At 36.8% G+C, this 11191-nt stretch overlaps 2 protein-coding genes across 3 annotated transcripts; both read right to left on the reverse strand.

The window, feature by feature from the left end:
- Positions 1-2634: 2634 nt before the first annotated feature.
- Positions 2635-6500, reverse strand: LOC106328666 (serine/threonine protein phosphatase 2A 55 kDa regulatory subunit B alpha isoform). Of its 2 annotated transcripts, none has more exons than XM_013767153.1 (14): positions 6144-6500; positions 5722-5825; positions 5529-5627; positions 5326-5445; positions 4929-5039; positions 4599-4690; positions 4372-4490; positions 4169-4292; positions 3969-4092; positions 3788-3856; positions 3608-3699; positions 3459-3536; positions 3303-3361; positions 2635-3234 (listed from the first exon to the last, which is right to left on the reverse strand). In XM_013767153.1, the coding sequence occupies exons 1-14, from the start codon at positions 6247-6249 to the stop codon at positions 3098-3100; spliced, it is 1434 nt and encodes a 477-aa protein (XP_013622607.1). In that variant the 5' UTR covers positions 6250-6500; the 3' UTR covers positions 2635-3097. The 2 variants fall into 2 exon arrangements, with proteins under 2 accessions (XP_013622607.1, XP_013622606.1); XM_013767152.1 differs by having other exon boundaries at positions 4926-5039; positions 6144-6492.
- A 2824-nt stretch (positions 6501-9324) lies between these two features.
- Positions 9325-10928, reverse strand: LOC106336245 (mitogen-activated protein kinase kinase 4). The gene has a single exon (XM_013775016.1). The coding sequence runs from the start codon at positions 10721-10723 to the stop codon at positions 9665-9667; it is 1059 nt and encodes a 352-aa protein (XP_013630470.1). The 5' UTR covers positions 10724-10928; the 3' UTR covers positions 9325-9664.
- Positions 10929-11191: the final 263 nt, after the last annotated feature.

Genomic DNA, 11191 nt, shown 5'->3' on the forward strand with positions numbered 1-11191 from the left:
TCTAGAAGTTGTAAGTTTTGTTTTAAATATATATTTTAAAATATTCAATTAATATAATTTATAATATTTAATTTAATTTTTTTTTGTAGTTCGAGAAGACGGGAGTTTTACCTTCTCTGTCTGACCTATTCAAGATGACTCACGCCACATCCGATGGAGTTTTTGTGGATCTTGCATCTAAGAAACTCTTCCAAGCAGTGGGTGCTCGGATTGAAGAACGGGAGACGCAACTAACCCATGAGTCTCCCGATGGATTACCCGTCACATTGTCCACCGAAGAGGCCGACAGAATCTTCGAAGAGGTACAACTTAAAATTTTTGTTTACATTATTTTTAATATTTTAACATAATTAACTATATTAATATATGTTTTGATTTTATAGGTGGCTCGTAAAAAGAAGGGACGGATAGTCGGGATAGGCTCTGTTAACGAAGTTGCAAGGGCAACTTCGTCATACACTTCGAGACGGGATGAAGAGACTGTTCAGATGAAAGTTCGAATGGATAGACAGCATGTTCGTTTGGACTCTCTTGAGGATTTGCTAGACGTGATGGTCGTGGGAAACCCGGTTATACAGAGAATGTTGAGTGAGAGACGAGCCGCTCTTGGGTTGCCAGTACGAGATCCCCAAGAGTCCGATCCAACCCTTCAACAGCCGAGCAACCCCACCGACTACTTCGAGAATATGTAAGTTTTTTTATATTTCTATTTGTATTATGAATTTAAATATTATTGTATGACTTTTAAATGTTTTTTTTTAAATATGTTTTTCATTTTCATATTTCGTTTTAAAAGTTAAATTATTTTAAATTCCAAATATTAAATATACATTTAAATGTATTATATACTAATTAATAATAATATAATAAGAATCGATGTAAAATCCTCGTAAACATTACATGGAGTTTACATCGAATGTTTACGAGAGACTAACATCGAAAGATTTACGAGGGTTTTACATCGAAATGTTTACGAATGATTTACAACGAAAGTATTTACGTGTGCTTTACATCGAAAGAGTTACGTGGAGTTTACCACGAAAAGTTACGTCTCGTTTACGACGAAACCTTGCCCTGCGCTTTACGAGGAATTTATTTTGTCGTAAACATAACAAGTCGTTTACGACGAAATCTCCGTTACGACGGACGTTTTACAACGAAACGTATTTCGAAGTTAATTCGTCGTAACACCCCGTTTACGACGAATTTACAACGAATTCTGTCTTCGTAAAAAATATGTTTTCTTGTAGTGTTTATATTGATGTAATGTTTTGTTGTCTTTATTTTGTCTCTTTTTCTATAAATTTGCCAATAATTTTGCATTTTTTAACCTTTAAAATTGATATTATCAGTAAATTAGAAAATACAAAATTTTACCTTTAAAATTGCAGTGGCATAAATTCGAACACTGTTTCTGAGAATTGTCATCAATTTGTAACAAAAATGCATAATTTTCAGTAGTGATACATGACTTTTTATATATTAAATTTAAATGTTAAGAAATGTATTGTGATAAAGTTTTTTTGCGCACAAAGTTTTAGCTGAGTTTAACGGTTTTGGTTTATGGGGGTAAACATGACTATTTTATTTGTTTTCTTTTGGCGAAAAAACAAACAAACTGGTTAGGAAGTAGGAACAAAGCGAAGTTTCTTCGAATTTTCATTTCATCCAGTCCCTTTCATTGACAAAAATTCACGCGTTGGACTTTGCTATTGACTTGTTTACTTCGCTAAATGTGAATATCGTATAGTTTTTATGTCACCATCTTGTAGAGGATTATCATATTCTCTTCAAAAATTTGTTATACCATATTTATTTTTATTAATTAGGAGTAAAAAATAACAACACACACAAACACAGACGATGTGATGCACTTGAGTCTTGTCCCACTAACAGACAAGGGAAAAACACAGATAGCGTGCTTGACAAGCAAAGTTCTCTTTTACTTTGAAAGGGGGGGTAAAAGAATCATTAGACTTGAAACCCTATCTTGGAACATCGAATCACCCATTCACCACCGTCACTTTCTAATCGTGATACACTGAACCAGAGCCGCACAAGTGTCTGAAACCAGTTTTGAGTCTTTTGACCATTTATATCCCCACGTTAGGCTGCCGTTATCGCTGACCGTTACTGACGTCACTTATACGGCTACGATTTCTAGCTCTGGACAACAGAATGAGAATCTGATTCCTGTTGACTTTAGCGAATGCATGTCCATTTCAAAATCCATTTGATCTTCTCCCCGTTCTTAATGTTTTTTTTTGTCCCACACATGGGTTATTTTGAAATTAATTACTTTATTTGTTTAGTGATTACAAAACAATAATTTTAAAATTTCGATGCAATTTATATTGACTTTAAACTTAATATTAGTTACAAAATATTTTAATCTTATAAATAATTTTATTTATCTCAAATATAATCAGTTAAATAAATTTAATTAATAAAACATGCATTTTAATCATTTAGTGTGTAAAAAATGTTAAAATGGCATTTTTCATAAAACAGATGGAGTATTTGTTTAGGAAGAAAACTGAAATAATTCATTTATATATTCAAAATTTTTATAAGCCAAAATAATAAATAAGAAAATAACGTTAGTAAATGAAATTGAACAGTGCTACTTTGGAGGGTTTTACTAAACATTAGTTAAATGAAATGTATTTCATTTTCAATAAGTTAACAAAGGAGAAACAAGTCTAACAAAAGAATCAATAAAACAATGATTACACCAAGACCAGAAAAAGATTGTAAACAAACTAATATATATCTCCAACCCAAAAGTCATATACGATTAGCTTAACTAAAATCACGATTTTTTAAAATCGGATTTTTACATTTTTCTTTGCCTATAAAGTAGTTTCCAAGGTGCACAAGTGAATTTGTACACTTCCAAGATTGGTTTTCACTGATTGCCTGCCATTTACCCAAAAGTCCAACATGATGATTACAAAGCTTATGTGACCGATGATAATAATAATGATGATGCATATAGCACTCCCTACGAAGCACCATAAAGAACCTAGAAAAACAGAGTCTAGAGCAGAGAAACTGCTCCTTTTTATCTACTTTTTTTCTTTGCCGAGTGTGGGTGTTAAGCATAGTACATGTACAAGCTATTTCCAGCAGCGCAGGCAATTGAGTTCTCGCTTGGATGCCAAGCAAGATGCAGCAACTTTGTTGTGTAATCAAGTGCATCACTATTCCCATCGACTCCAGCACTCTCTGATCCTGCTTTCACCATTACTCATTTGATGTCAGTTTCTTAAATGAGAAAGGAGAGAAAGAGAGCCACTAACCTCTACTTACAACACGGCTTAGTGCTTTGAATGGACTCGAGGGAACTGGGACATGTCTCCTATGATAAAACAACATCAAACAATTCCATTTCATCAGGATTGAGTAAAAAGAGAAGATCGAGCACATTAGCTCTTCATAGCTTTACTCAAGTTTACCTCGTTGGATTTCTGCTTGCTTCTAAGCTTGCAGTCTCGGTGCTTCCCGGGGAAACACCAAACACACGGAACAAATTGCTGGATAGAGAAGGAATCAGTCTTTTGAAAATCTCAAGAACAGAAAATATATTATGCTTTACATGTCATACCTGTAAGAACCAGTAGCTGCTCGCAATCCATTGCCACTTATACAACACTCGAACTTGTCAAATATGGAATCATTTTCATATAAATCACAGAGCTGAAGATGGCCAAAGGAAAAGAGGAGTACCAATCAGCCATGTATCAACTCATTAACTGCATCTCTCTCAAAAGTACAGGAAACTTACCTTCGGTTTCAGATGTTCATGAACCTGGAAAGTTGATACCGGACCTGAATCCATGTTGATGTCCCATAACTGATATGCAAAAAAAAAAAAAACATAAACCTTAGAATTTGAAACCAGCCATCGATAGCTTTAATGGCGTTCTCATATCTAATGCCAATGGAAACAATGTAAAGGTATGGACCTTAAGTGTCATGTAGTCACGGCTAAGTAAGTATCTTCCTTCTTTTGCAAATTTGATGTCTGACACTGAAGCAATAATCTCAGTGAAGAACGATTTAGAACCAGCTGCTTCTGGTTCCTCAAACCTTACAGAAACAAAAACAATGTTAAGCCTTTTGCTGCTAGACAACTCTTCAGAATTTGCCAGTCGTCAAAACTTACAATTTGGAATGTGAATCACATAAAGCTGATTGGCGCAAATCAATCAAGCGTATTGAGCCTTTAGAACTGCTATAAGCTAACATGTTGCAATGCGTAGGATGAAACTCTGCTGATGTGATAACCTCTGCAAGAACGAATGTGGTAGCAGTTTACACAAGATGTAGCATTCAAGGAACATACTGGAACAGTAAACCAGGGCTTACCAGATAGATCTTCCATTTTCTCAGGCTTGACATCAACAATATTGAAACTTTGATTGGTAATCTCCAGATTCCAAAGATTTATTCGCAAATCATCAGCAGAAATAAATGTTTCTCCGTCACTGATTTTAATAGAAAAATTATTAGGACCAAAACATTAGAGTAAGAAGGCAGTTGATAGTACGAAGGAAGCAAGTAGAATTCTAAAGGGATGAATATGAATAACATACCTATTATTTGAGATTGAATTGATATGATAATCATGAGCATGAGAATATACTCTTCGACATCTAGCCACAGGGCTCGACTCATGACTTGTTACCTGTATATGCCAAATGAACTATTAGTCTACACATGAGCAATATTAAGTGATTTTGCATGACTTAAGAATCAAATTCCTAATCAAAGGTCATGGAACGGGGAAATGCAGGGGAGATTAGTACTAAAAAGCACAAGTCGAACACCAATGAACTGTAAATTCGAGCGAATTGAATCAGATGCAGTTCGTGCTCATACTAGACTGTTAAATGTGCAAAACAAATTGTTGAGAGTAAAACTACCACTGGCAACCGCAGCGATGAGCTGTTCGCTTCAGGTACTTCTCCGTTCACAACCGTTCTTGAAGGATCTGAATTTACATCACAAATCTTTTTGATCTTCTTGTCTTGAACCTGTTAAACTCAAATAAGCAAGAAGAGGATAGAGTCAACTCTACATACTCATCTCAACAGGTTACTGACAGAAAACAATTCAAACAGAAACTCTTTACAACATTAAGGATTTAGAACTACCATCTATATATAGTAAGCAAACCCAACAAACAGGCCAGAGCGTTCATATTCCAACATTCTCAAGATTGGCTATTAAAGTATCAACTTTATCGTTCTAAACCCTACATTTCCAGAAACAAACATTATGTCATTCAGAGGCCAGCAAATAAATAAAAGATGTGCTCACCTTCCAAAACTTGATGGTTTTATCGTTTGTGGATAGGAGAAAAAGAGCGCCATTCGCTGTTTGACACCATCTGATTTTGTTTATTTTCTCCTCTATCTCCAAACTCTTGAGATAATCAAACTGGTGGAGAGAGATCAAGCATCAAAACACGAACATACACATTCACACATAAGTATGAAAACAGAGTAAGAAGATCATAATACCTCAGGGTCATGACTCTGAAACTCTGTTTTATAACGAAACTCGGGGTGCCTTAGTGGATAGTCTGCTTCTTCAAGATCCCTTCTAGCTCCTCCACTGCTCTGTAATCGATAGCATGCAACAAAAACGTCAAGTTTTTCCCATCTTCTTTCAGAAAAAAAATCGCTTACAAGTGGCAAGAAGCAGAGACATTACATTCTTGGCATCGGTTCTCTCGAAAAGAACAACCCTTCCTCCACGGTCCCCAGTAGCGAGGTGGTCGCCGGAGTTATCAAACTGGATAGCTGAAATCACATCAACTGCAGAGGAAAACACCAGCTACAGTTCTGAGCATATTTCAACTACAATTCAGAATAACATTCCTCAACACTCATAACGAAGCAACAAAATCGAATCTAGCCACAAAGCATAACAGAACAACAACATTCCCACTCACAATGAAACAACACAGTGGAATCTAGCCACAACTCACAAGCATCCTATAACCATTAAGATACAAAAAAAATCAAAACTTTCGAATGACCCATCAATGAAAACGTGATTAATTCGATAGACCCGTATCCAAATTCAAAACCCTAATTTCAACGATCCAAAATCGATAGCTGAGTTTTTGTTACCTTCGTGAACTTCTTCACCGGCGCTTCGTTCACCGAAGACCTGGGAGAATCTCCATTCCAGAGGCGGAGATGGCTCTGCTGAAGCCGCGACGACCTCACCGTTCATTCCCTCTCTCTCTGTGATCCACACACACACACACACACACTCCTTGATTGGGTTATGTATGTGTCAAGCTAAATGGGTGATCCGACGATCAGGAAATAGCCAGATCAGGACCGTGAGGAATTACAGATGCAGCGAATCGATCAAAGGAGAGAGTATCAGATGATTCCCTGATATCGACAAAACAAATAAAATCACTACACCACTGTTTCTTCTCTCTCTCTCTCTCTCGCTCTCTCAACACATGTTATCACGTGTGGATATTTTGGTTTTATGCTTTATATGGAAGGAGTTTGTAGTTTTAAAAATTATTTACGGGAAATACTATAACACTAAAAAAGTTTATTTCATTAATATAGACTCTAAAGATCAAACTGACTAAAATGTTAAGATTGAGATTTAAAATTTTATAAAATAAAAAATAAATATTAAAAGTTTGAAAATAAAAATTTTAAAAATAGTTTCAAAAAGTATTTTCGAATTACAAAAAGAAAATTTAAAAAAAAAAATTCAAAAAGGAATTAAAAAGAAAATTTATAAAAAAAGTTTGAATTTAAAAACATATAATCTAAAACTATAAAAAAAATTATTTTTTTTTATTTTTTTAATTTTTTAATTTTTTTATATATCTAGAGTATTAGGATCCTTTTACCTATTAAATGAAATATTTTGATTATTTTACTTTTTATGATCTATTTTTGTGATCAAAACTTAAAAATGGTATTTAAGATAATTGCTCATTATTTACTGTCATAGAAATTAACATTTTTAGGGCAAAAAAATCACATACTTAACATTCTCTGGGTATATGACTAATGTGATAATAAAATATAAAAAAAAACTTAGTGGATACGGATTTTTTAAATTTTAGCTGTTTTAAGCATCTTCAATAGCAGTATCATGAGGAATTTTTAGTATTTAGAAAAATGAAATTAAAAGAGAAATGAGCAAAATTTCTTATTTATGAGTTCTTAAAAAACTATGAGATACTAAAAACATGTCATCCAAATAGATGATTAACTAATTTAAGGAAAATAAAACATAAATAAATAATTATAATACTAATACTTTTTTATAATAATTATAATAAATAATTATAATAATAAAACATGTCATTCATGGTTTCTAACAGCGGACGTGCTCTTATGATAAAATTCTCCGTTCACAGTATATTCAGTTGTTTTTATCCGTTTATATCAGTGGAAATGTTCATTTTCTCACATGAATATGCAGTTATTTCCACATTTTTGATATGGAGTATATAAAGACACTAATAATGATAATAAAAAAGACACTGATAATATGATAACTATGTCTTGACGCTGAAATCTTTTGATTTTTTGGTTATTGCCAATGTAAATTGTTTTTGATTTAAATATTCAATCTGATTAAACATCAATTTTTTTTTTTTTTTGTATGGAGGCACAGTCGGTCTTTCGCTGTTTAATTCATTACCAGGTATTCGCTCTCTTTATACTCTCTTGTCTTTGGCTCTCTTACGCATTCGTACCGAAAAGGAGCGCAGATCATTCTGACTCGTGTCTAGGTCTGGGCGTTCGGGTATCCGTTGGCGTTCGGATCGGGTTTTTTGGATTTCAGTTCTTTTTTATAACACCTCGTAGGTCCCATTCTAATAAATTTGCAAGTACGGATCGGGTTTGGATATAACACATCGGGTTCAGGCCGGTTTTGTATCACATCATTGAATCCATAATCATATATCATTCGGATTCGGGTTATATCGGATCGGTTCGGATATACCCGAAATAAAATCTAAAATTTAAAAATAAAACATAAGAAATATATATTTATTTATATATAATTAAGTATTTAAGGTAGTTGTTTAAATTTTAAATACTTATTGTTAGATAACATATCAAAATAAATATGAAATTGAATATTTGAAGTATATATTCATGTTTCATATAATTATATTGTATATTATTTTGGACACTCGGATCGGTTTCTTCAGATATTTTTTCAGATTTTTCGGGTTTTTCGAGTTACCCGTTCGGGTTCGGTTAATAACACTTCGGGTTCGGATATGTTTTGTATCACCTTACAAGACCCATTCGGATATTTTTTACACTTCGGACCGGATACGGATCGGGTTTTTCGGTTCGGATTCGGTTCGAATTTCGGGTTACGGATATTATGCCCAGGCCTACTCGCGTCCATCCGTTTGCCTTTGCTAGATTGGTGGTTAACTAGCTCGAGTGAAGATAGGGGTGGATCCAACAACTTATTGAATATGGGGCACCCATTATAAAGAATAAATACAATAAGGGCATTTAGATAAACTGTAAGCTAATTATTGAAGAAAATACAAAAGTTAAGTGTGGGGCAAGTGCCACACCTAAGTCCTCTCTGCGTCCGCCCCCGCGTGAAGTAATGCAAAATTTGTTTATCATACAGGTTGTGGTTTACAAGAAAACAAACAAAGGTGTCCTTCAATGATAACATTCCTAAAGCTCCGTCGAGGAAACAATTGAGGAAAAATTTAAGGGAAAATTAGCATATGGGTTGACGAACTAAGAAAGAAAGCAAAACATGTTTGAATGTGAATATACATACGACTGTTTGGCCCCAACGAAGGAGATGAACTCATGCATGTTTCTTTTGATTCATGTAATGAGCCTTTGTAACAAAGGTGGTTATTTTGGGTTTCATGTAACTTGTACTAGAGAAAACCACCAGACCTTGTCCACAAAATAAGCTACTCGGATCATGCGATTTTGTTTATACAGTCTTTAGTTATAGACGATTGTCCTCTTGAGAGTGAGACAGTCAAACAAGACATAATCAACTCCTCAACACTTTGCAAGAAAAACAAGTATTAAACTAGTTCAGCTTAGAGAGTGCAGAGGATTACAAAAAGCCAGAGACATGGTTATTAGTAGGATTCGGGATGGTCAAGTATTAAACTAGTTCAGCTTTGCACATATGATTTCTTAGAACCAACCAATGACTCTCCTACTGAACTACTTGCTGAAACAAAACAACTAGGTAATAAGATTTGGAACCTCATTGAGAGAGATGTGGAAAAACAGAGGAAAACATAAAATCAAAACATGAGTGGGAGTTACGAGTTTCTTTGCCTTCAGTAGCATACAAGACAATAACATAGTTCGTCTGATCAAGCTTTAGTGTAGGAACATTATCAGACAAAACTAAACCCTGATCAACCGTAAATAGATAGAAACCATCCTTTTTCACGAGACTTAAGAGATGCAAACCCAGAAGCATAAATGGCAAAACAACAGAGAAAAGGCATAACCTTTATGAGAATTCAACAAAAGCTACAGTTTGGGATACAAAGCAAAAGTCATTGCCCTTCTTGATAAAGTTACGCAAAGCTTACGCAAAAATTGGACAACATTCAAGAACAAAGAGACTGACCAACAACCAGATGACGACGCTACGTCGTTGGGGAAGAAGAAGAAGACGAAGACAGAGTACGAGGAGGAGGAGGCAAGAGCTGATGCAGGTTCTGAGGAGACCTGTTCAGCCCCTGACTCACAGCCCTCCGTATGAACGGATGCTGCAAAAGCTGAGTCGCAGTCATCCTCCTCCCCGGTTCCCTCTGCAAGCAACACGAGATAAAATGACGAAAATCCGGAGACGCAGTCGCCGGAGCTTCCGGCGGCTGCGACATACAGATAGCACACATGAGGCTCGCCCAGTCCCCCTGCCTACTCACATTGAAAGGAAACCTCCCAAGGTAAAACTCAAGAATGCTAACACCTAAGCTCCAGATATCCCCAGCGTAACCGTCGTACCTCCCCTGGTTCAAATCAGTATTAATCCTCTCAGGACTCATGTAAGCAATCGTCCCGACAGAGGAGTTGCAGGGATCCATGGTCTGCGCCAAGATCCTACTCACTCCGAAGTCAGCAATCTTGACTATTTTATCCGAGTTGATGAGCAGATTCGAGGGCTTGATATCTCTATGGACTATATGGCGGCCGTGGAGATACGCTAAGCCGTTCAAGATCTGGTGAGAGAGATGGGCCAAGTCACGCTCGTTCGACACGTGGCGGTTCTCTAAAGATCCTCCGTCCATGAACTCGAGCAGGACCTGGATCTCGCCGTTCTGGTCGAACATCTCGTGGCACTTGACGATGTTCTGGTGGCTCACGTCTCGGAGGATCTCGATCTCTCTGCAGATCTGGCGGCGGACGTTCTCCTCGTGGTTTCCGTAGATCACCTTGAGCGCGTACACGCGGGAGCTCGGACGGTGTGTCACTTTGTACACCGTCCCGCCTGCTCCGCTCCCGATCCGGTTCCCACGCTCTAGATCTGAGTAGTTTTTCGGAGCGGAGGAGGAGGAGGAGGAGGAGGAGGAGGAGGAGCCGCCGGATGTCGGTGGGAGGGGGAGAGGGACGGCGAGGGAGACGTCGCGCTGAGGGAGAGGTAAGGAGAGGTCTGGGCGGCGGCGGGGACGGCTCTTAACCGGAGCGGATTGAACCGGTTTCATCGCTTCGGTTAAGCTCGGGTTTTCGCGATCTGGAGATTCGAGAGAGCTGAGTTTTGAGTTATGATTGAGGAGGAGAACGAGTCGTCGTCTTCTTCGTCGTCGTCTTCTAGGGTTTTGATTGGTTCCTCGAAGCAGCGATCAAAAATCGAAAAGTGAATGAAGGTTCCTTCGTCGAAAGAAAGTGAGAGGACACTGAAAAGGAACGTTTTATCAGTATTAATTTTTGAGGGGAAATTAATAATAATAAAATTGTTAAAATCGAGAGACAATGATGTCGACGAAAAGGTCTCTACGCGGTGTGTAAGCGCGTGTGAGCCACTTGCAAGCACTGACCACTGGCTTTGTTTTTTTTTTCTTTGCAAGTACTACTTTTTATTCGAAATTAAAAAGGCTCAGCGGACATACAAAGAAGGCTAAACCGCCCAGATTAAACTAAAGCTGGGAGAACTCAAGAGGAAACAAACTCGA

This window comes from Brassica oleracea, chromosome C3, assembly GCF_000695525.1.
Source record: "Brassica oleracea var. oleracea cultivar TO1000 chromosome C3, BOL, whole genome shotgun sequence".
In the NCBI taxonomy this organism is placed as follows: domain Eukaryota; kingdom Viridiplantae; phylum Streptophyta; class Magnoliopsida; order Brassicales; family Brassicaceae; genus Brassica; species Brassica oleracea.

Bases quoted from the DNA above. Each gene is read 5' to 3' on its own strand.
- LOC106328666 (XM_013767152.1), bottom strand. From the start codon at position 6,249: ATGAACGGTGAGGTCGTCGCGGCTTCAGCAGAGCCATCTCCGCCTCTG. The intron at 5,628-5,721 runs GTAATGTCTCTG...TATCGATTACAG, and splicing joins AGAGAACCGATGCCAAGAAT to AGCAGTGGAGGAGCTAGAAG. The intron at 4,491-4,598 runs GTATGTTATTCA...TATTAAAATCAG, and splicing joins AATTCAATCTCAAATAATAG to TGACGGAGAAACATTTATTT.
- LOC106336245 (XM_013775016.1), bottom strand. From the start codon at position 10,723: ATGAAACCGGTTCAATCCGCTCCGGTTAAGAGCCGTCCCCGCCGCCGC.